The following is a 25789-nucleotide window of genomic DNA, read 5'->3' as shown; positions in this document are numbered from 1 at the left end:
GAGACCGTGGAGCATGTATTGCTACAGTGTGGGCAATATCAGAGGGAAAGATTGAGGATGAGATCTAGTATGAGGGAGAAGGGGATACAGGAAATTAGTTTAAAGAGTATATTGAGTAGAACGTCCTTAGATATAGTCTCAAATATTTTGTTATCTTTTTTAAGAGCAATGGTGCTGGCAGGTAGGACTTAGTTTCTCCCTGTCTCTGGCCCACACTCCAGTACAGTAGGTGGCGGTAATGCACCATAACGTTGTATGCCAACCGCCGATAAACCCCACTGAAGAAGAAGAAGATGAAGATGAAGAAGAAGAAGAGGAAAAGTTTTCATAGGTGGGAGTGAGCAACAATGAGTGAGGAAAACGATAGTGGGGCGACAGTATACTTTTTTATTGTAAACAATATCAACAATTCAAAATACAGTGCCTGTTGTTCTATCAACCAACAGTAAGTCGAGGGATTCTCCCTTATCTTTGCGAAGAAAGTAATTTGTGTCGACCTTTGAGGTATTCCCACCTTTCTGAAGGCAGAAGTGGGGGATGGACGAGGTGCGGCCTACCAGCGGACTAGCAACCCCCAGCCTGGCGTCACTCTTCCCCCCGGGTCTGCAGGCAATCTACGGGGAATGCAGGCGCCTCTACCCCGACCAAGCCAACCCCTTACAAGTTACAGCCATTGTAAAATACTGGTGAGTAGATAACGTCTTCTTCTGGATACATAACTTTGTAACGTCCGATTAATCGAAAACCAGCTAAGTTAACTGTTATCTAGCTAACAGAGGACACGGCGAGAAAGTTAACTAGCTAAATTAGCTAGTAGCCGAATAAACTCAACGATTTACGATTGAGTATTTTTATTGAATCAAATATAACAGACATCGAATTAAAGAATTGACAAGAACATAAAAGACAAACAAAAACAGAAAAAAATAGTTATGACAACGTAAGATAATGTGACAATGACACTTATTCAGAAAATAATTCGATAATATTGGACTGTCGACAAGCTTTTCTTATTATTTAGTAATTTCAGACTCAATTAAAAACAGCCTATCAAAAACACTTTTTAAATTAGGGAGTTAATTTTAAAAAAAAGAGTTTTGTGAATATAACGTTTACCAAACACTATCATGACATTAGTTATACATTTCAAAGAGTTCAGAGTACTGTCAGAAAAGGTTATAACATTATTGCATTTCATTTCAATAGTGACCCGTTTTACTCCTCCATAGCTCTCCAAAATCTAATAGTGTCAGTGCCGATTTTAGCATGTAAATCTTGGTGGGGCAAAAAAATGCATTCCAGCAAAGCCACAACACTAAACAATACATTAATTGCACTATAACGGTGACAAACGGTGCCTACAAACTGTTAGGGCCTACATAAAGTTGTCCCAACAGCAGAGTCCCAACACCTTACCACTGCTACACCTGGCTATCAGCTGAGCCTTGTCTGGCAACGAAACAGTTCATTCAGCCTCATTTACTGCTTTAAAAAAAAATTATACATAGCTGATATGGCTGACTTGCTTAAACAAATGTGGTTTCTACTGACAATTGAGATGTACAAACTATGGCACAAGGGGACAACAAGCGGATAAGAGGCAATCTCAATTAAGACATATTGAGCGAGCCAGGACGGTCGTAGTCAATATAACTATTTGTTCAGCACTTATGTAGAGCGACAGAATTCAGAACATGGGCCGTTCTTAGTGTTCTCCCTGTACACCAAGTCAAACCGTAGGATAAATAAAGCTCTTACAATATTCAATGATTACATTTCTCAAAAACATGTTATAGGCTACATGTGCACCACCGAGTCAGAACAGTAGGCGAAATTAAGAGGTGAAAATATACCAAATTATTAGGGTGAGGCACATGGGCTGCTAACAGCTTACTAAACAACATACACTTAGTATTACTTTCTTAGCTACAATATACATATCTCCCTGGCATATATTACATCATTTATGCAGCAGCATATAAGACATTTTTGGAGTCACCTTGTTGTGATGTGCTTACTTGAACAGGAATGTGGCGCAGCAGTCCTTCGTGGGCAAAGTTTGTCATCAAAGAAAGAGAAAGAGGCCGGATTTACAATTCCGAGTTGAATGACCGTTCAAAGCGTATTTTCCCAGTATGAGCTCGTTTATTCCCGACTTCCCAGTTGCAATGCTTGCAGTTAGCCACTGTCACCGATTCCTTCCAAACTACTCATTGTTGAATTTGCGATTTCCAACTTGTTGTGTAATGTTTATGTCCAATGGCCGATGAGCAACGATACATTTTATCTCTATTTTCTCTTCATATGACAAGGATTAATAAGAATTTGCCAATAGATTGTCGACTTGATTCATGATGATGGCTGCTAGCTAAGGTTTTGAAACTAAGATGTTGACATGATCAGTCCAATCAAAGCTACTGTACATATAACGTGATTTGACGTCATTTTATCAATACCACTTTGGACTTTTGATATCAATACCATTAATAGACTAGGTTCTATTCTAAGTGAAAAAACATATGGCTTTTCATTAGCTGGGAAATACCTGAGGGAATAGCATTAACCACAGATATATTCTTGGCATGTAACAGAAAAGGCTTTGACTCTTAAAAAGACCTCATAACTTAACATTTGGCCACCACTATCAAACATGTCACCTGCAAAGATATCTTTCTCTATCCAATGTTGCATAAAAATACTTTTGTTTTTAATATTGATATTACCATTATTCCACTGAATAGCTTTGAGGTGAAAAGTCAATAGGGTGTAAAGGGGTCCAAATAAAACTCTGGTTCTGGTGTTATACTTTTTATTCCATGTTATAGAGAAGCTTCTCAGGAACAAAGAATACTTTATTTAATGAGGATAGGACTTACCATTGCGGAGATCTTATTTTCAAGTGATCGGAAAAGGTAAAGGTTGCAGATAGGTCAATATTAATCCCTAGTCAGAAATGGCACCAAATCACCCGTCTGGATTCTTAATTTCAACACTTTTTTTTGTCCAATATCTCAAGATAGGGTTGTCATATTGTTATGACTTTTTCATAAAATGTAGAACACGGAGTTGATTCAAATAAAAGTAAAAGGTATTAAATTAAAATGCAGTATTATGCACATCTGGCATTTATATGCAAATTAGGCAGTATGGAATACATAATTACAGTAATTTAAGACCAATCATTTAAGGTAGAGTGGTCATTATTAACAAATCCTTATGCTTTATGCAAAAATGAAAGTTTGTTACAATTTGTAAGAATTTATGAAATTATAAAGCAACTTTTTACACTGTATGCAAATTGGGTACTTCATATGCTAATTAGTATGTACGGATTAAATAAATACATAGCATGTTAAGCCCATTCATTTAAAGTAAGGTGGTCATATTAACATATTTTTTTGTTTTATGCAGAACTGGGAGGCTTGAACAATTTAACAAAGCAATACCAAATAATGAATATAACAAAAATATTTAGTTAGTGAATTGCAACGTTCCATTCATTTCAATGGAAAATGTATCATTTATTATTAGAATTACTTTTTGTTATATAATAATAATTGTATCTAATTTTAACTAGTCAATTATGAGCAGGTGACTGAGTAACACAATACTCTAATCTGGCCTAGGCCTATATCTCTTTCACATCTTTTTCACTCTGACACATGCATGCAAAAATGACACTCAACAAATCTCTCTCTCTCCCATGGGCGCACACACTCTGCCAGCCAGTCAAGTGGATCTCGGGCACAGTAATAGTTTAAAAATGGGCTTGGACTACTGCAGTTTACAATGCTGACTATAACCCTTCATGTCCTGTTACTGTAAGATCTTTTTTATTATTTAACCTTTATTTAACTAGGCAAGTCAGTTAGGAACAAATTCTTATTTACAATGACGGCCTACCCAGGCCTAACCCGGATGACGCTGGGCCAATTGTGCGCCGCCCTATGGGACTCCCAATCACGGACGGATTGTGATACAGCCTGGAATCGAACCAGGGTCTGTAGTGACGCCTCTAGCACTGAGATGCAGTATTCACCCCCCTTGGCATTTTTCCTATTTTGTTGCCTTACAACCTGGAATTTGTATCAATTGATTTACATAACATGCCTACCACATTTGAAGATGCAAAATATTATTTGGTGTGAAACAAAACAAGAAATAAGACAAAAAAACAGAACTTGAGCGTGCATAGCTATTCACCACCCAAAGTCAATACTTTGTAGAGCCACCTTTTGCAGCAATTACAGCTGCAAGTGTCTTGGGGTATGTCTCTATAAAGCTTGGCACATCTAGCCACTGGGATTTTTGCCCATTCTTCAAGCCAAAACTGCTCCAGCTCCTTCAAGTTGGATGGGTTCCGCTGGTGTACAGCAATCTTTAAGTCATACCACAGATTCTCAATTGGATTGAGGTCTGGGCTTTGACTAGGCCATTCCAAGACATTTAAATGTTTCCCCTTAAACCATTCGAGTGTTGCTTTAGCGGTATGCTTAGGATCATTGTCCTGCTGGAAGGTGAACCTCCGTCCCAGTCTCAAATCTCTGGAAGACTGAAACAGGTTTCCCTCAAGAATTTCCCTGTATTTAGCGCCATCATCATTCCTTCAATTCTGACCAGTTTCCCAGTCCCTGCCGATGGGGAAAAATGGTGCCAGGTTTCCTCCAGACGTGACGCTTGGCATTCAGGTCAAAGAGTTCAATCTTGGTTTCATCAGACCAGAGAATCTTGTTTCTCATGGTCTAAGAGTCTGGCTGTCATGTGCTTTTTACTGAGGAGTGGCTTCTGCAGAGGAACTCTGGAGCTCTTTCTGAGTGACCATCGGGTTCTTGGTCACCTCCCTGACCAAGGCCCTTCTCCCCCGATGGCCAGCTCTAAGAAGAGTCTTGGTGGTTCCAAACGTCTTCCATTTACGAATGATGGAGGCCACTGTGTTCTTGGGGACCTTCAATGCTGCAGACATTTTTTGGTACCCTTCCCCAGATCTGTGCCTCGACACATTTACATTTACATTTTAGTCATTTAGCAGACGCTCTTATCCAGAGCGACTTACAGTTAGTGAATACATTTTTTATTTAATTTTTTTATACTGGCCCCCCGTGGGAATCGAACCCACAACCCTGGCGTTGCAAACGCCATGCTCTATCAACTGAGCTACATCCCTGCCGGCCATTCCCTCCCCTACCCTGGACGACGCTGGGCCAATTGTGCGCCGCCCATGAGTCTCCCGGTCGCGGCCGGCTGCGACAGAGCCTGGATTCGAACCAGGATCTCTAGTAGCACAGTTAGCACTGCGATGCAGTGCCTTAGACCACTGCGCCACTCAGGAGACACAATCCTGTCTTGGCATTCTACTGACCTCATTGCTTGGTTTTTGCTCTGACATGCACTGTCAACTGTGGGACCTTATATAGACGAGTGTGTGCCTTTCCAAATCATGTCCAATCAATTGAATTGACCACAGGTGGACTCCAAGTTGAAGAAACATCTCAAGGATGATCAATGGAAACGGGATTCGCTTGAGCTCAATTTCGTGTCTTATAGCAAAGGGTCTGAATACTTATGTAAATAAGGTATTTCAGTTTTTTACTTTCAATACATTTGCCAACTGTTTTTACTTTTTGTAATTATGTGTGTAGATGGGTGAGATTTTAAAAAAAATCCATTTTGAATTCAGGCTGTAACACACCAAAATGTGGAATAAGTCAAGGTGTATGAATAGGCGCTGCTTCTCTTGCTGCTTTTGCCCGTTCACGTCACGGGCCTAGCCCGGTACACTGCGGCTCAGGTTAATCTAACTCCCTCAAGGACTGATAGTCCATGAGACCAACGTGATAGATATAGCGAAGCATATTATTTTAAAGCTGAAGCCTACAGAGTTTGTAAACAAACACTTTGTCTACAAACAAGTGTAAAACACCTTATTTTGGGTTATGATGGTAATTTATTATATAGTTGTCCTAAGCTGATTAGGCATTGATAAGTTCAAGAATCAATGGTTGTGTAATTAATTAAAATGGCAGTAAACAGGGCATAACTTAAAATTGTTGGTCCACCAGCCACTGTAGATTTAAAAATCTACCAGCCACTCAGATTTATTTACCAGCCAAAATATTTTTGGGGTGCTAAAATTACACCAACAAAACACAAACGGATGAGCATGTTTCTAAAACAATACATGTATTACTAGTAAGAAGTAATGTGGTATATTGTTTAATTACATTTGCTTTGTGACCTGAGTCTTTTAACCAAAATATCACAGATGAGACAAATTAACCTGCTCCTTTCAGGGCGGAAGGTTACCGTGGTAGCATGACTGGAGTCATGTTTGTGCCTGTGAGATTTGGTCTGACTAGACTAGAAGAAGCGTTGTCTTCTCTTCCCTAGCAGTTGAAACTCAAACATAGAAAAACAACCTAGCTTGTGAACAAAACAATGTAAATAGCCAAGAAACACAAGGACAAACTCTCACTTCAGTAGATAAAATGTTATGCCTGTGCGCAGCGCTTTTAAAAATGAATATTTCACTCAGCTCTTTACATGCGCACAGCCCCCATAGGCTATTTAGGATTTGTAGTTTTTTTACTTTGTGCAATTTAATTTACCAGCTATGAAACAAAAGGGTAGAAATACTTTGAAACCAGCTATTGTAGCATTTGTTTTACTATAAATGTGATCATACTTGACTTTTTATTCACATGTTGCTCGCACTGTGGAGCCCTGACCACCCGCCAACGTGGCTGGTGAAATGGACATCTTACCAACCAATGCCAAAATCTACCCGCATTTGGCGGGTGTTTTTAATTTTAGGCCCTGGCAGTAAATATTGCAGATTGCGCTTTTAACAGTAGTGTGTATCTACAGGTTAGGAGGTCCTGATCCATTGGACTACATCAGTATGTACCGTAACATGGGCTGTGCAGCGCAGGACGTACAGGAACACTGGCACTACGTCAGCTTCGGACTCAGTGACCTGTATGGAGACAACAGAGTACATGAGTAAGTAGTACAGTACTTCAGGTTAGAGCTCTGGTGGACCAAGTTGCCCAGTTACTAACAACACACTGACACATGGTTTGTGCAGCTGTTGTTCACTTACTTTCACTCCTTTGTGTCATTCTTCAGAATCAGCATTGAGACACTAACACACTTTTTTTCTTCTTGTTCCTCTGAAACAGTTATTTCACACCAACAGTTTTCACCCCCTTGTTCGTAGTGTTCTTGAGTAGACTTGATAGCAGTGGTCTCCTGTAGCTCAGTTGGTAGAGCATGGCGCTTGCAACGCAAGGGATGTGGGTTCGATTCCCACGGGGGGCCAGTATGAGAAATGTATGCATTCACTAATTGTAAGTCGCTCTTGATCAGAGCGTCTGCTAAATGACTAAAATGCAAAATGTAATAGCTCTGCTCCCCGACAATTCCCAGAAATCTCCCTGTTTGCAATCTCCCCTTCAAACAGCTGTCATTCTAAATGCATGTTTGTCATAACTTTGGAGTGTAACTGAATGGGTGGATTGAGTAATGAAAAGTAACTAAAGGAAAGGAGAATCTGTATTGGGTTTATGGTGTTGTGTTGACTCGCGGTCAAATTAGGAGGGCCCAGGGTTTGGCTTTTTAACACACACAAACCTGAAGAGAGATGAGAGAGACAGCTTAAATTAAGTGTGGGCATTCCGTATGTGTATTGTCAGGTTTACAGGCCAGGAAGGCTCCAGTGGCTTTGGCTTTGAGCTGACGTTCAGGCTGAAGAGAGAGGTGGGAGAGACAGCGCCTCCTACTTGGCCGGCTGAACTCATGCAGGGCCTGGCCCGCTATGTCTTCCAATCAGGTAAGGACCCAGGCTCTGTGTGTCTCTAGTGTGGAGGGGATATGGTAGGTAGAGTAAGGTGAGGAGAAGGTAGTTGTTTGTCTATCAATTACAAGGCAGGCACTCAGGGCATTATGTATTCCCAACCGTTTTGTTACTTCACCATGCACCGCACAGAGGGCTCCGCTGCCTCTGCATGGACATGGAGCATGTCAGTATTTAACCTCATGTAACTCTACGTCAGTGACGTTTCTCTAAGGAGAACACTTAGTGGAACTCAGCCCAATCATCCCCAGCTTCCCATAGGCTCTTTCAACCCTTCGCTTCTCCGCTACAACTTCCTCATGTAGCCTGTAAAAGAGAATGTGTTCTCATTCAGCTGACCTATTAGGGCTAAATAGAAGAAAATGCGGACTAGAAGAGCATGTTATGTAATGTATGACCCCTGTGTTTTTAAAGACCTAGCCAGCTCTGTACGGTTCTTCTGGGATCTGGGGAATCTCAACAAGTCTAATTTCCCTTTCTCTCTCTGATGGGAGAAGTGTGTTAAACGTTGTCTTAGCTGAGAAACTTCCTAATCTTAGCAGTATTTTCTTTACAGCTGTGGAAAATACGTTTCTCCCATTCTCACAGACCGTTCCTGGTGTGTGTGCCACTTTGTTAAGTCCTTTAAATAATCTAGCCGTGTGTAAAGATTACATTGAGGAGGGGAGGGTGGGAGTGTTTAAAAGCCAGTCTGGGAGGCAGAGAAGGAGGGGGGCCCATTCTCTCTAGGTTATTCTACCCCCATCTGCTAGGGGTGTAACGATTCATGTATTTGTTTCCAACCATTCGGGACAGGGATCTCAGTTCGGTCCGCACTGTGAAACCGAATGAATACATAAAAATATATATATATACATTAAAACACTAGGCGTGTAGGTTATGCCTACGCTGCGTTGTATGCCTCTTGAGTAAATCTGAGCTGGAAAAAAACTAACTAGATCCTATGCGCATGTAATAATCAGAATTGTAATCTTAATTGGCGTATTTCAAACTTCCCCTTTGTGAGGTGCAGCCGGGAACTAGTTCTGTACGATGCCAAGTGGTGGGGTACTAAATAAACCAGGAGGATTCTCCATCTTTTAAATCTCCAGTTGGGGAACATTTTGGCTTCCCAGTAGATTACAACGGCGATGGACAGAGAGTATGTCGCCATTGCTCAACGAAATTAGCCTATGGAACTGCCAAAACCTCAAAAGATGTTGACACATTTTCACCGACAGCACCCCAGTATTCCTACCACCGGCACAAAAAAACAACACAATTTCGTCTCCGCTCTGCATTCAAGCAGCACTTAGCAGTTGATTCTGAGTGTGCCAAAGAAGTTAGAAGAGCGATATTTATGTTTATAGCCGTGGATATGCGGCCATTCTTGTTGGTTGAGAACAATTAGGGTATTTCAGCTCCTTGTGAAAGTGCTCGAGCGACGTTACGAACTTCGCCCTCTCGCACCCATTTCAGCAAACAGGTAGTACCCACTCTATATAAGCAAGCTAAAGCTGAAGTTGTCAATGAATTGGCCACTGCACCCGGTGTTGCGCTTACTACAGATGGATGGACCTCCAGGGCTACAGAGAGCTACTTAACAGTGACAGCCCATCACATTAACCCGGAATGGGAAATGAGAAGTATGTGCTACAGACACGCCCCCTTTGAGAGTCACAAGTGCGCATATGTTTATCTTTGTAAGAAAACATTAAAGCATAGGCCTATACAAGATCTGACCTATGTTTACTTATTGATTTCACACGCATATTGCACTTTATTTTAGTGTTGAGAAATCGTGAATTCATTTAAGAAAATACAAAGTGTTTGTATTCCTGATTGTGCTCTCATTAGTCATTTTGACTCATGATCATATATGGAATCAGGAATACCTGACTTTGTATTTTCTTAAATAAGCAAAAATTAACTACAGTTACTGTTGGCATTTCATTTTCCCTCTGTACTGAAACCGAACCGTGATCCCAAAACCGCAATATGTACCAAACCGTGGGTTTGAACCGTAACCGCTTCACGAACCTGGCTTTCCTAAAATGGGAGCCTGGGGAAGTTCCATGGCAGAAATCAGCTAAAGTGGGGTTGGAACCCGGTGTAAATCAGTGACACCACGCAACACGTCAAACCAATCAAATGCCTTGCTTGGGCGTAGGAGCTACAGTGCGTGAGGACAGAACATTTCAACAAAACAAGCACTGGTGACATTTTTGCAGCACGCTGGTTTTCACAGCATTTCTGTTATTTCGAGATGAGCTAAAGCTGCAGCAAGAAGAGAGATATGGTCTACAATGCTGGCCATATCAATCTTTTTGAGGTTCACGTTTCTGAAGTGATATTTGGCTGTAAAGGCTAGTATGAGGGACAAGAAGTAGCTAGCCACAATGATGTTAGTTTTGAGAAAAGTCAGCTAACCTTGTTAGCTACCTAGGTATAACTAACTAACTAGCTAATAGCTAGTTCAATTTCTCTCAGGATTATAAAGCACACAACATTTTGATTAAAAACAGCATATTATTGACCTAAAAGGTTAGCTGTGTTAGCCCAGTCTCTAACTTATCCAGGGTCAGTGATACATAGAACAAACATGTACTGTATATCTATGGGAACCACTGCAATAATTTTGCAAGCAACATTGCTAAAATGAATTAAATTAAATTAACCTCATAAAATGTTACCTGTAATGCTCATCTCGTGTAGCCAAATTGTCGTCATCTTATTTTCGTAGTGTACCTAAATTACAAGTGTTGGATTTGCACTAACAATTTTAGGTCAGTACCTAAAAGGAATGTACAAAATCTGGTATATGGTTTGCCTCATACATCGTCTACTGGTATCATTTTAAATTGAGAACATATACACTACCGGTTAAACGTTTTAGAACACCTACTCATTCAATGGTTTTTCTTTATTTGTACTATTTTCTACATTGTAGAATAATAGTGAAGACATCAAAACTATGAAATAACACATATGGAATCATGTAGTAACCAAAAAAGTGTTAAACAAATCAAAATATATTTGAGATTCTTCAAATAGCTACCCTTTGCCTTGATGACAGCTTTGCACACTCTTGGCATTCTCTCAACCAGCTTCATGAGGTAGTCACCTGGAATGCATTTAAATTAACAGGTGTGCTTTGTTGAAAGTTAACTTGTGGAATTTCTTTCCTTCTTAATGCGTTTGAGCCAATCAGTTGTGTTGTGACAAGGTAGGGGGAGTATACAGAAAATAGCCCTATTTGGTATAAGACCAAGTCCATATTATGGCAAGAACAGCTCAAATAAGCAAAGAGAAAGAACAGTCCATCATTACTTTAAGACATGAAGGTCAGTCAATATGGAACATTTCAAGAACATTGAAAGTTTCTTCAAGTACAGTCACAAAAACCATCAAGTGCTATGATGAAACTGGCTCTCATGAGGACTGCCATAGGAATGTAAGACCCAGAGTTACCTCTGCTGCAGAGGATAAGTTAATTAGAGAGTTACCAGCCTCAGAAATTGCAGCCCAAATAAATGCTTCACAAAGTTCAAGTAACAGACACATCTCAACATCAACTGTTCAGAGGAGAATCAGGCCATCATGGTCGAATTGCTGCAAAGAAACCACTACTAAAGGACACCAATAATAAGAAGAGACTTGCTTGGGCCAAGAAACACGAGCAATGGACATTAGACCCGAGGAAATGTGTCCTTTGGTCTGGAGTCCAATTTGGAGATTTTGGTTCCAACCACCGTGTCTTTGTGAGATGCGGTGTGGGTGAACGGATGATCTCTGCATGCGTATTTCCCACCGTAAAGCATGGAGGAGGTGGTGTTATGGTGTGGGGGTGCTTTGCTGTTGACACTGTCTGTGATTTATTTCGAATTCAAGGCACACTTAACCAGCATGGCTGCCACAGCATTCTGCAGCGATACGCCATCCCATCTGGTTTGGGCTTAGGGGGACTATCATTTGTTTTTCAACAGGACAATGACCCAACACACCTCCAGGCTGTGTAAGGGCTATTTTACCAAGAAGGAGAGTGATGGAGTGCTGCATCATATGACCTGGCCTCCACAATCACCCAACCTCAACCCAGTTGAGATGGTATGGGATGAGTTGGACCGCAGAGTGAAGGAAAAGCAGCCAACAAGTGCTCAGCATATGTGGGAACTCCTTCAAGACTGTTGGAAAAGCATTCCCGGTGAAGCTGGTTGAGAGAATGCCAAGAGTGTGCAAAGCTGTCATCAAAGCAAAGGGTGGCTATTTTAAAAATCTCAAATATTTTTTTATAATAGTGACGACATTAAAACACTTTTTTGGTTACTACATGATTCCATATGTGTTATTTCATAGTTTTGATGTCGTCACTATTATTCTACAATGTAAAAAATTAAGAAAAACCCTTGATTGAGTAGGTGTTCTAAAACATTTAACTGGTAGTGTAGCTCAACATGTAAACGATGAGTTTAGCTATTCTGTGCTTCAGATTACATTTGCCTGTAAGACCAGTAATGCCATCATACTCTAGGCCTATGGCTGCATTGGTGATACATGCCATATGATAAGCTGCAATATCAATTCACACAGCTGATTATATTGAGAGAGCGTGACAATCAAATTTAACAGATTGGCTGTGATATTGTAATTGTAAGATCTCCAATCACAACACTGGCGGCTAAGTAATACTGTGAAACACTATCATTCCACTTTTAGCAGCAGATATATTATGGACATTTTCTGAAATTACAATGCAAATATGCAAAAACTAATCCTGTGTTGCACCTTTTTAGAAATGTATTTACTTGCTTGAATAGGGTCTCCCAATGCCTCAGTTTTTTGGTTTCCTTACAAAAACAAAATATTGGGCGATCTTCACAGTTTAGAACGTGTTGTGACGTTTGACTTTACCAGCGTAATCCACTTTCAATTTCAATAAATATGAATCGCAGACTGTCAGCCACACTTGACAACTTGAAAACTAGCACTTCAAACTAGCACAGGCAACAACTACCCAGACTTAAAACTTTGACAAACATAACACAGCGCCCGTTCTACGGGCGTGTGGGGGTTGTTCTTGAAATGTAATGTCCAATCAAAATCTTGCTGCGGTGAGCCAGCAGACTATTCAAACCGTTTTTGCAATACAACATTCTCCAGACCTCAAAGGGAAGCATAACAATGACATGATTTTAGAGGAATGGCAATTCGAGACAAGGTGAACCGTTACACCCCTACTGTCTGCTCTTCAGCTGGGGTCAATTTAAACGTGGGTCCTGCACTGGATGGATGAATCCTCGATCCCTGGCCCTCCTTCCTATACTGCTTTTCCTCCCCCTCTCTTTTCCAGTATATCTGGACTAGGTACCTGTTGCCTCCCAAGCAGATGGATTCCTCTGGATCGCTTACCCGCGCTCTCCCCCTCTCATTGCCTTTCTCTTCAATTTCTCTCTCCCTTCTCAATTGATCTCTCACACATATACACACTCCCTTTTTTCTCTCACTCTTTCACTTGACTTTCTCATTTGCTCTTAGACTAGTGCTGAGAAAACGTATGTCTTTTCTTGGGCCGGGACGATACCAGTATCGCAATATTTATCCATGGCAAAACATTAGGACTGTTTTCCTAAAGAAGTTAAATCCACTTTGTTTTGTTTCCTTGCCACGATACTAACGAGGATCGCAATACTGGTATTATCCCGGCCCTAGTATTTTCCAATATATCACTGAGTAGTCTTTCACCTCCATGTCTCTCCTCTGTCCTGTAGAAAACACGTTTTGCAGTGGAGACCACATATCGTGGCACAGTCCCCTGGACAACAGTGAGTCTCGTATCCAACACATGCTGCTCACTGAAGACCCCCAGATGACACCGGTCCACACCCCCTTCGGCCTGGTCAACTTCCTGCAGGTGAGCTAATCTAGCCCCAGGCTCTCCGGCCTACCCTCTCAACTCCCTCCTTTCAGTCTATAATAGCATGATGTCTGTCCCCTCATCTGTGCGTGTGTTCTTTTACCCTTTCTTTCTTACTCCCCCTTTTTTTTTGGTAACTCCCTGTCCTCTCTATATAGATTGTGGGTGTGTGTACAGAAGAGTTGCAGGCGGCCCAGCAGTGGAACGGCCAAGGAATACTGGAGCTGCTCCGAGGGGTCCATGTGTGAGTTTGAAATATGAGATACACTACATGAGCAAATGTATGTGGACACTTGCTTGTCGAACATCTCATGCCAAAATCATGGGCATTAATATGGAGTTGGTCCCCCTTTTGCTGCTATAACAGCCTCCACTCTTCTGGGAAGGCTTTTCACTAGATGTTGGAACATTGCTGCGGGGACTTGCTTCCATTCAGCCACGAGCATTAGTGAGGTTGGGCACTGATGTTGGGTGATTTAGGCCTTGCTCGCAGTCTGCGTTCCAATTCATCCCGAAGGTGTTCGATGGGGTTGAGATCAGGGCTTTGTGCAGGCCAGTCAAGTTCTTCCACACCGATTTCGACAAACCATTTCTGTATGGACCTCGCTTGTGCACAAGGGCATTGTCATGCTGAAACAGGAAAGGGCCTTCCCCAAACTTGCCACAAAGTTGGAAGCACAGAATCGTCTTGAATGTCATTGTATGCTGTAGCATTAAGATTTCGCTTCACTGGAACTAAGGGGCCTAGCCCAAAACCATGAAAAACAGCCCCAAACCATTATTCCTCCTCCACCAAACTTTACAGTTGGCACTATGCAGTGGGGCAGGTAGCGTTCTCCTGGCATCCGCCAAACCCAGATTCGTCCGTCGGACTGCCAGATGATGAAGTGTGATTAATCACTCCAGAGAACGCGTTTCCACTGCTCCAGAGTCCAATGGCGGCGAGCTTTACACCACTCCAGCCGACGCTTGGCATTGCGCATGGTGATCTTAGGCTTGTGTGCGGCTGCTCGGCTATGGAAACCCATTTCATGAAGCTCCCGACAAACAGTTATTGTGCTGACGTTGCTTCCAGAGGCAGTTTGGAACTCAGTAGTGAGTGTTGCAACCGAGGACAGACGATTTTTACGCTCTTCAGCACTCGGCGGTCCCGTTTTGTGAGCTTGTGTGGCCTACCACTTCGCGGCTGAGCCGTTGTTGCTCCTAGACGTTTCCACTTCACAATAACAGCACTTACAGTTGACTGGGGCAGCTCTAGCAGGGCAGAATTTTGACAAACTGACTTGTTGGAAAGGTGGCATCCTATGATGGTGCCACATTGAAAGTCACTGAGCTATTCAGTAAGGCAATTTTTTTGCCAATGTTTGTCTATGGAGATTGCATGGCTGTGTGCTCGATTTTATACACCTGTCAGCAACGGGTATATTTAGTGTACCTCCCTGCCAGTCTACCAGTCTTATTTCACATCAACTTTAACCCAGTGTGACCAAGTCCATGTTAATGATTATATTTTCCCCTCCATGCTATCTGTGTTTAGTGCTGGAGGGCCCTGGTTGATAACTGACATGAGGAGAGGAGAGACTATCTTTGACATCGACCCTCATTTACAAGTAAGGCTTTGATTAGTTACTGTATTCTCATTCAAATTGTATTCTCATTCAAACAGCTCCACCTACTGGTTCAGTCCCCACAATGTGTGTGTCTTTGCTAGTGTTAATGTGTGTGGGCTAGTGTTAATGTTTGCGTGTGTTTGCTCATCCTAAGCAGGAACGTGTGGACCAGGGTATAGAGACCGAGGGCTCCAACCTGAGCGGCGTGAGCGCCAAGTGTGTGTGGGACGACCTCAGCCGACCGCCCGAGGACAAAGAGGACAGCCGCTCCATCTGTATAGGATCTCAACCACGAAGACTGTCAGAAAAAGGTAACACACACACACACCTAACCTACAGTGCCTTCAGAAAGTATTCGCACCCCTTGACTTTTTCCACATTTTGTTATTACAGCCTGAATTTAAAATGGATTCAATTGAGATTGTGTCACATAAACCACAATGTCAGTGGAATTATGTTTTTAGACATTTTACAAATGAATGAAAACCTGAAATGTCTTGAGTCAATAAGCATTCAACCCCTTCGTTATGGCAAGCCTAAATAAAAACTTTGCTTAACAAGTCACATAATAAGTTGCATGGACTCTCTGTATACAATAATAGTGTTTAACATGATTTTTGAATGACTACCACACCTCTGTATCCCACACATACAATTATCTGTAAGGTCCCTCAGTCTAGCAGTACATTTCAAACAGATTCAACCACAAAGACATTGAATATCCCTTTGAGCATGGTGAAGTTAGTAATTTCACTTTGGATGGTGTATCAATACACCCAGTCACTACAAAGATTCAGGCGTCCTTCCTAACTCCTAATGTTTGGTGCAAATCCAATACAGCACATTACTGAGGACCACTCTCCATATTTTCAAGCATAGTGGTTGCTGCATCATTTTATGGCTATGCTTGTAATCGTTCAGGCCTGGGGAGTTTTTCAGGATAAAAAAAAACTGAATGGAGCTAAGCACAGGCAAAATCTTAAAGGAAAACCTGGTTTAAGTCTGCTTTCCACCAGACACTGGGAGATGAATTCCCCTTCCAGCAGGACAATAACCTAAAACACAAGGCCAAATATACACTGGAGTTGCTTACCAAGACGACATTGAATGTTCCTGAGTGGTTGAGTTAGTTTTGACTTAAATCGGCTTGAAAATCTATTGCAAGACTTGAAAATATTGTACACTCCATGTGTGCAAAGCTCTTAGACTTAACCAGAAAGACTAACAAGACAAGGCGATTCTAACATGTATTGACTCAGGGATGTGAATACTTTATGTAAATTAGGTATTTCTGTATTTCATTTTCAGTACATTTGCAAACATTTCTAAACATGTTTTCACTTTCATTATGGTGTATTGTGTAGATGTGTAAGGAAGAATTCAGGCTGGAACGCAACAAAATGAGAAATAAGTCAAGGGGTATGACTACTTTCTGAAGGCACTAGACACTTCTAATGGGCTCTCGTAGATCTGACATGCGTTGTGTTCAATAGGCACCAAATGTAAGAAAACAGATTGAAACAGGGAGGTACCTCCTGGACTTGTCCAATTTAGAACCGCTCCTATTTGTTTTCTGTTGCAAAACTATTTAAAACATTTTTTTGTGTGCAATATTGAACACTACCAAGATAAATGTAAGCAATAGGGTGAATGAAGTCGTTACTGAGTAGTTTTGTGTCCTAATGTTATTGTCTGTCCCAAAACTAACCCAATGGTTTTGTCCCCTGCAGATACAGAGCAGATCAGAGAAGCCCTGAGAAAAGGACTGGAGTTCAACCCTAAAGCAGCACTACCCCCTATCAACTCACAGAGACAAGGACATGACAGGCCTCAGTGAGTACATACACACACAGTTAAGCTTTTCTTTACTCACTTTCCCACTCCAAATTTTCATTCTGAGTCAGCATTGAGACACGCACTCCTCTCGTGTTTTTTCTTTCCTCTCAAGCAGTGATGTCACACCAACAGCGTTCACCCCCTCCTTTTTAGTGTTCTCTAGAGTAGACTCACCGTACACACCCATACCCCTCCCTTTAACCCAGCCAGAGACAGAGCCATGAAACCCCAGTGAGTACAAAGTACTGGGACATTGAACACATGATAGGTGTATGATATTGTATGTGGTACCATTCTTCCCCTGGTTTCTCCATAGACAAACAATGGGCCATTTGCAGAGCCAGCAGTATCACAGGTAAGAGAAACATGAGAGATGAGGGGCAAGGTTGTTACAAACCATAGCAAACTCATTCACACACTTTATAAGGAGATACAGGCCACCACCAGACTTGATGTTTCCCCTGTACTTAAGTGGTCATTTGAATCTCTCGGACTCTCCTTCTCTAGGAGTCGTAAGGACAGTCTGGAGAGTGAGAGTTCAGCGACCATCGTTCCTCACGAGCTAGTTCGTACCAGACAACTGGAGAGTGTTCATCTGAAATTCAACCAGGAGTCAGGAACACTGCTGCCCCTCTGTCTCAGGTATGCGCGCACACACACACACGCTGGAGTTGGGGATGAGCCTGGGTCTTCCCACACACAGCCATTACATAAAACAAGACTAGGGTCATCTGACAGAGAGCCCTTTGTATGTGAAAGGGGGAGAGATAGGGGGCTGAGAGAGACAGAGGGTGAGAAGAAGCAGGTTCTCTAACCCAGCAGACGTCTTCCATACAGTACGTATTCAGTGATGTTTAATGATTGTTGTGCTGGTCGTATTCTGTGCTTAGGGGTCGTTTGCTCCATGGTAGACACTTCACCTATAAGAGTATAAATGGAGACACAGCCATCACCTTCGTCTCCACTGGAGTAGAGGGGGCCTTTGCTACTGAGGAACACCCGTATGCCGCACATGGACCCTGGTTACAGGTACACACACCCTGGCTCCTGATACACACACAAGCTGCTTCAAGTGCATACTTGCTGCATGTGTTTACTGCATGTACTTATGTTACCATATCTCCTCCTCAGATATTGCTGACTGAGGAGTTTGTTGAACAGATGCTTGGAGATCTATCGGAGCTCAACACTCGAGAGGAGGTGAGGGGAAACACCTTTTACCATTCTTTACAGTGGTAACATAAATAATGGACTGGCTGTGGATCTGAGTGCTCTGGAAACCTCTTCCTGACAGCTAAAGGTTTGAAGCACCTGTGCATGTGTGGGATTCTATACTTTACGCAATCTCTGTTCTACTCGTTTGGCTACCCAGAGAACAGGCTACACTGGCGAATTTCAGTGATGAATGGTGCTCGTGTAATAAAGTTAGATTAAAGCTGAATCAATGTCTGCAAGATCAGGTAATGAACTGAACAGAACTGAATATAATGGCATATAACATTACTGTAAGACAAAAAACACCACTTAATTTCTTATGAGATTTTAGGATGATTGTGCGAATGGTCGCATTTTTCTTTCGTGGCCAAAACTCAACAGCGCACGCCACTAGGCAAAATATGTGTTTTGATAAAAATACAAATAAAACACAGGTGTTTCATACCGACCTTGTACCATCCTGGGATATTCAGTAATACCGGCACTGAACACAAGGGGTGCTATTTTCAATCCGATGGTTAGTAATGCTAACAAGTACAAGTACATTTACATTACATTTTAGTCATTTAGCAGACGCTCTTATCCAGAGCGACTTACAGTTAGTGAATACATTTTTTTTTTTTTTTATACTGGCCCCCCGTGGGAAACGAACCCACAACCCTGGCGTTGCAAACGCCATGCTCTATCAACTGAGCTACATCCCTGCCGGCCATTCCCTCCCCTACCCTGGACGACGCTGGGCCAATTGTGCGCCGCCCATGAGTCTCCTGGTCGCGGCCGGCTGCGACAGAGCCTGGATTCGAACCAGGATCTCTAGTGGCACAGTTAGCACTGCAAAGCAGTGCCTTAGACCACTGCGCCACTCAGGAGACAGTAGCCCATAGCGAATAATAACGAGCGCATGCGAACATTTTATACAGTCTCTGACATCCTAGCTCATAAAGTTATACAAGTAACTAAAAAATGCTACTCACAATTTGCTGCATGCACAAAACAAATATTAGAAAGCAAAGGCTCTTGATCCAGGAGGGATTCTCTGCTGTTACCAAGAGGGGCATGATTGCAAGAAGCTAACCATTATCACAACTGCAGAGCATCTTAGACTTAACTGAATAATTAAGATATCTAACTGGCAAACATTTAGTTGTGAATTCCATACTGTAACTAGATCAGTATGTGCTGCACACCAGTGATTTACTAACAAGGCTCCGGTCTCTCGTCGTCTGCTTGTAAACAAACAACCATGTGACTGGGGACTACTGGTAAGCTTCATAATGTATAATAATTTGCCAGGTGAAATGAAGAACGTGATTTGCTTTATCTCCTAACGTATTGCACAGGTTGACTGCAGGTTTTTACTTAGCTAAAAATATTCAAATGTATATAATAAAAAAAACTTCCAAGAAATATACTGAACAAAAACATAAATGCAACATACAACAATTTCAACGTTTTTCCTGACTTACAGTTCATAAAGGAAATCAGTCAATTGAAATAAATTCCTTAGGCCCTAATCTATGGATTTTACATGACTGGGCAGAAGTGCACCATGGGTGGGCCTGGGAGGGCATAGGCCCACCCATTTAGGAGCCAGACCCTCCCACTGTGGAGCCAGGCCCAGCCAATCAGAATGTTACACATGGTCTGCGGTTGTGAGGCCAGTTGGATGCACTTCCAAATGTTCTAAAATGATGTTGGAGGCGGCTTATGGTAGAGAAATGTACATTACATCTTCTGGCAACAGCTCTGGTGGACATTCCTGCAGTCGGCATGCCAATTCCACGCTCCCTCAAAACTTCAGACATTTGTGGCATTGTGTTGTGTGACAAAACTGCACATTTTTGTTGCTGGCACAAGGTGCACCTGTTTAATGCTATTGCTGTTTAATCAGCTTCTTGATATGCCACCTGTCAGGTGGATGGATTATCTTGGTGAAGGAGACTTTTTCACTGACAGGGATGTAAACAGATTTTGCACAAATGAGAGAATTAAGCTTTTTGTGCATATGGAAAAATTCTGCTAACTTATTTCAGCTCATGAAACATGGGACCAACACTTTACATGTTGCATTTATATTTTGTTTCAGTATAGTTTCAACGGTATTGATGGGATTAAAATTGATTTAATTGTCTCTTTTTGTCAACAATCTACACAAAATACTCTGACAAAGTGGAAGAAAAATTCTAACATTTCGTAAAGATTAATGAAAAATAAAACTAATATACGTTACATGACCAAAAGTATGTGGACACTTGCTCGTCGAACATCTCATTCCAAAATCATGGGCATTAATATGGAGTTGGTCCCCCCTTTCCTGCTGTAACAGCCTCCAATCTTCTGGGAAGGCTTTCCACTAGATGTTGGAACATTGCTGCGGGGGACTTGCTTCCATTCAGTCACAAGCAATAGTGAGGTTGGGCACTGATGTTGGGCGATTAGGCCTGGCTCTCAGTCTGCGTTCCAACTCATCCCGAAGGTGTTCGATGGGGTTGAGGTCAGGGCTCTGTGCAGGCCAGTCAAGTTCTTCCACACTGATCTCGACAAACCATTTCTGTATGGACCTCACTTTGTGCACGGGGGCATTGTCATGCTGAAACAGGAAAGGGCTTTCCCAAAACTTTTGCCACAAAGTTGGAAGCACAGAATCGTCTAGAATGTCATTGTATGCTGTAGCATTAAGATCTCTCTTCACTCCACTAAACTTTACAGTTGGCACTATGCATTGGGGCAGGTAACGTTCTCCTGGCATCCGCCAAACCCAGATTTGTCCGTCGGACTGCCAGATGGTGAAGCGTGATTAATCACTCCAGAGAATGCGTTTCCACTGCTCCAGAGTCCAATGGCGGCGAGCTTTACACCACTCCAGCCCACACTTGGCATTGCACATGCTGATCTTAGGCTTGTGTGCGGCTGCTCGGCCATGGAAACACATTTCTTGAAGCTCCCGATGAACAGTTCTTGTGCTGAAGTTGCTTGTGTGGCCTACCACTTCGCGGCTGAGCCATTGTTTCTCCTAGACGATACCACTTCACAATAACAGCACTTACAGTTGACTGGGGAAGCTCTAGCAGGGCAGACATTTGAATCCACTAATTTGAAGGGGTGTCCACATACTTTTGTATACAGTGAGGGAAAAAAGTATTTGATCCCCTGCTGATTTTGTACGTTTGCCCACTGACAAAGACATGATCAGTCTATAATTTTAATGGTAGGTTTATTTGAACAGTGAGAGACAGAATAACAACAACAAAATCCAGAAAAACGCATGTCAAAAATGTTATAAATTGATTTGCATTTTAATGAGGGAAAATTAGTATTTGACCCCTCTGCAAAACATGACTTAGTACTTGGTGGCAAAACCCTTGTTGGCAAAACCCTTGTTGGCAATCAGAGGTCAGACGTTTCTTGTAGTTGGCCACCAGGTTTGCACAAATCTCAGGAGGGATTTTGTCCCACTCCTCTTTGCAGATCTTCTCCAAGTCATTAAGGTTTCGAGGCTGACGTTTGGCAACTCGAACCTTCAGCTCCCTCCACAGATTTTCTATGGGATTAAGGTCTGGAGACTGGCTAGGCCACACCAAGACCTTAATGTGCTTCTTCTTGAGCCACTCCTTTGTTGCCTTGGCCGTGTGTTTTGGGTCATTGACATGCCGGAATACCCATCCACTACCCATTTTCAATGCCCTGGCTGAGGGAAGGAGGTTCTCACTACAAGATTTGACGGTACATGGCCCCGTCCATCGTCCCTTTGATGCGGTGAAGTTGTCCTGTCCCCTTAGCAGAAAAACACCCCCAAAGCATAATGTTTCCACCTCTATGTTTGATGGTGGGGATGGTGTTCTTGGGGTCATAGGCAGCATTCTTCCTCCAAACACGGCGAGTTGAGTTGATGCCAAAGAGCTCGCTTTTGGTCTCATCTGACCACAACAGTTTCACCCAGTTCTCCTCTGAATCATTCAGATGTTCATTGCTAAACTTCAGACGGGCCTGTATATGTGCTTTCTTGAGCAGGGGGACCTTGCGGGCACTGCAGGATTTCAGTCCTTCACGGCGTAGTGTGTTACCAATTGTTTTCTTGGTGACTATGGTCCCAGCTGGCTTGAGATCATTGACAAGATCGTCTCGTGTAGTTCTGGGCTGATTCCTCACCGTTCTCATGATCATTGCAACTCCACGAGGTGAGATCTTGCATGGAGACCCAGGCCGAGGGAGATTGACAGTTATTTTGTTTCTTCCATTTGCGAATAATCGCACCAACTGTTGTCACCTTCTCACCAAGCTGCTTGTCGATGGTCTTGTAGCCCATTCCAGCCTTGTGTAGGTCTACAATCTTGTCCCTGACATCTTTGGAGAGCTCTTTGATCTTGGCCATGGTGGAGAGTTTGGAATCTGATTGATTGATTGCGTCTGTGGACAGGTGTCTTTTATACAGGTAACAAACTGAGATTACGAGCACTCCCTTTAAGAGTGTGCTCCTAATCTCAGCTCATTACCTGTATAAAAGACACCTGGGAGCCAGAAATCTTTCTGATTGAGAGGGGGTCAAATACTTATTTCCCTCATTAAAATGCAAATCAATTTATAACATTTTTGACATGTGTTTTTCTGAATTTTCTTGTTGTTATTCTGTCTCTCACTGTTCAAATAAACCTACCATTAAAATTATAGACTGATCATTTCTTTGTCAGTGGGCAAATGTACAAAATCAGCAGGGGATCAAATACTTTTTTTCCCTCACTGTATGGAGTATTTTGTTTAGATCAGTGATCTATTTCAGTCCCACTTTGTAATGCAACAAAATGTGAAAAGATCTTTGGGGTGAATACTTATGATACCCACTAACTCGAAGATCTAAATGCTAATTCCCATTAAATAGATTCAGATCAAATGGTTGTTATGCAGATGCTGCATGGATGTTTCACTGGTAAAACTTGAACTATCATTCACCATTGACAGTTAGAAATGTATAGTGGGGGTGACCAAAAATGTGTGCATAAAGAGGTAAGAAACGCATGCGCAGAACGTGATTCAGATCTTTGGCTCTGAGGAAGGCTTCCAGGGGTGCAATGGGGAGGTTACCTACGGATCCTCAGCCTATAAAGAAGCTGTTAGGTAATCCTGTAATATTACTTTTGCAAAATTCCAGAAAAGTTCCTAGATTTTTCAGAAATCCTGGTTGGAGGATACACAGAGTAAGCAGGGAGGTGAAAAACCCGGCAAAGTTTACAGAGTTTAACTCCATGTTCTGTATCTGTCATTAAATGTTTTTCTCCTGTTTGATTCCTCCTTCCAGACCAAGTTACCGAAGGAATACAGCTGGCCAGAGAAGAAACTGAAGATCTCGGTCCTGCCTGACTCTGTGTTCGACAGCCCTCTGCAGTGAGAATGGGACCCACTCCTCTCTTCAGAATACTCTGGACCTGTTCACCTTTTAAATGGGTTATGTTTATTAGGCCACATCGTAGCAAAGCGTTTCGCAACAGAAGGCAAAAACACTTCTTTTTTTTCAGATAGTACCTCCTGTAAGTTATCTTCCGTTTTACTGAACACAACCATGCTCTGGTCTGCCTTCTATCCCCAGGGTGAGAACACCTGACCTAGCTACTGCAGGATCTCTTTCTGTCACATCTGCCTTTGACTGTAGACTGTTACTGCCTTTTCCGACCTACCCACCTTTCTACTGGTTTTTCAAACCTTTTAGATATGTCTGGAGATGTTCCGGAAACCTGTTTCTCCAGATAGCTGCCTTGCTAGATGAGACATAGTCACCATGTCTTGTGAATGGGTCAAATGTCTAGTTAGGATGTGACATCCACTAGACTCAATAAGTTTGTAGCACAGGCGAAGATGCAGGGTCAGTTGGTTTAGTTTAAGGATCTTGTTCTTTGGCTTTCTAGGGCCACATTCCATTTTAAGTGTTCTCTTTAAAAGTAGGCCCCTGGGCAAGAAAAGTTTGACCCTTGGCATAGGCTTTCATTTGGGATGCAGACTCTGAAAATCAATCAAACCACATAATCCTCTCATTCTATTGTTTCCTCTGTCAAATCTTTGTCCCCCGGTGCCAGGAGCCTGATTATTTTATAGAGTAATATTTTGTTTATGTACTGTTTTACCCTATTCTATAACTTTCTCATGAAATGTATCTCTGAAGCTCTACAATGACTGTTAACTACTATTAGAGGAAAGATTTGTGTTTGTAAGAGTTTATAGGCCTGTGAGAGAGTGAAATGTTGGAAAGCGTTTCAGAGAACTCCCCATGTGTCCACAAATAAAGTTAGTGACATTTTCACTGATGAACAGTTACTGTATTGTGTTCTTGTCCTTACTTGGATCACAGTTCTGTTGATAGAACTGCCTCCTCTGTGTTTTTAGGAAGCCAATAGAACTTGTCAGAGCCTAGGTCCACCACATTTTTGATCACTACTTTCTTCATGGAAACTCATTCTTTCCTTCACTGTCACAATGCGTGTCCTCAACTGTTGCATAAATGTATTCATGTGTTGTTTTTTATAGTTGAAATCCCTCTCGACTCCTTCCCTTTTGTGTCAGTGACAGGTCACGTGATCGGCATGAAGGCTCTGCGGTATTCAGAGTTGCATCCTGAGTGTGAGTGTGTTACATTCCTCTCATCCGGAGAGATCGATATAAAGAAAGAACAGCCTAAACTATTGTAGAGATGGGACTAGAATAAAGCGCAGAGCAAACAGACAGTCGAAGGACATGGACACCTAAAGAAATGCTTTCTCTGTGGTGAAACGTTTGACATTTTCTGCTTTTCTGGACTAAAGCGTTTTGTCCATAAAGAGATGGTAAATACATAGTAACGTTGCTTTTTTTATTCTTGGAGTCAAGCAAGATGGCTGGTGATGACAACGGTGGCGTCGCTTTTAAAACCAAATTAAATGGATTTTATGCGAATCTTGTAACTATTTTAGGAAAGCTGATACAGTACACAATGTGTGTTAGGTTTAGTGTGTTAAATTGTAACCGTTTGGCAGTGACAGTTACAATGTGTTTTTGTTTGCTTGATTGCCTTAACTTTCTTGCAAGGGAATTCATGAATATATTTGCTGTCACTTTTGCTCCCCATATCTGCGTCTGCAAAGAGCTTTTACAATTCATACTTGTTAGAGAAACGTCAAACGTATATGACTATACTACAGCCTTCTATTTATTTCAGCTAGCTAAAGCTTTTATTGCAAGAATGGAACCTGATACATGATATTTCTATAGGGAAAGTGAAACAAAGGCACCTTTTTGCTTTTCTCCCCTTAGAGACATTTGGTGGACCGGTTGTTTTGAGAGTAGACTGACTATGCACTTTGACTAACTTCTGTCAGCTCTCTTTCTGTCTACAGATTGGCATCACATTGATATAGCTGC

The 25789-nt window shown here is 42.1% G+C and overlaps 1 protein-coding gene across 4 annotated transcripts; it reads left to right on the top strand.

The window, feature by feature from the left end:
• Window positions 1-286: 286 nt before the first annotated feature.
• LOC311136225 (suppressor of fused homolog) lies at window positions 287-24709 on the top strand. Of its 4 annotated transcripts, XM_084170343.1 has the most exons (14): window positions 287-331; window positions 525-686; window positions 6865-6999; window positions 7692-7828; window positions 13600-13742; window positions 13904-13989; window positions 15283-15355; window positions 15510-15666; window positions 17086-17188; window positions 17508-17546; window positions 17699-17833; window positions 18082-18220; window positions 18323-18391; window positions 23700-24709. In XM_084170343.1, the coding sequence occupies exons 1-14, from the start codon at window positions 294-296 to the stop codon at window positions 23787-23789; spliced, it is 1506 nt and encodes a 501-aa protein (XP_084026469.1). In that variant the 5' UTR covers window positions 287-293; the 3' UTR covers window positions 23790-24709. The 4 variants fall into 4 exon arrangements, with proteins under 4 accessions (XP_084026469.1, XP_084026470.1, XP_084026472.1 ...); XM_084170344.1 differs by having other exon boundaries at window positions 328-686; XM_084170346.1 differs by lacking the exon at window positions 17508-17546 and adding an exon at window positions 23452-23518 and having other exon boundaries at window positions 328-686; window positions 23700-24702.
• The last annotated feature ends 1080 nt before the right edge of the window (window positions 24710-25789 follow it).

Source organism: Coregonus lavaretus, assembly GCF_964263955.1.
Source record: "Coregonus lavaretus genome assembly, chromosome: 1".
Taxonomy (NCBI): domain Eukaryota; kingdom Metazoa; phylum Chordata; class Actinopteri; order Salmoniformes; family Salmonidae; genus Coregonus; species Coregonus lavaretus.
This window is presented reverse-complemented; position numbering and strand designations above follow the sequence as displayed.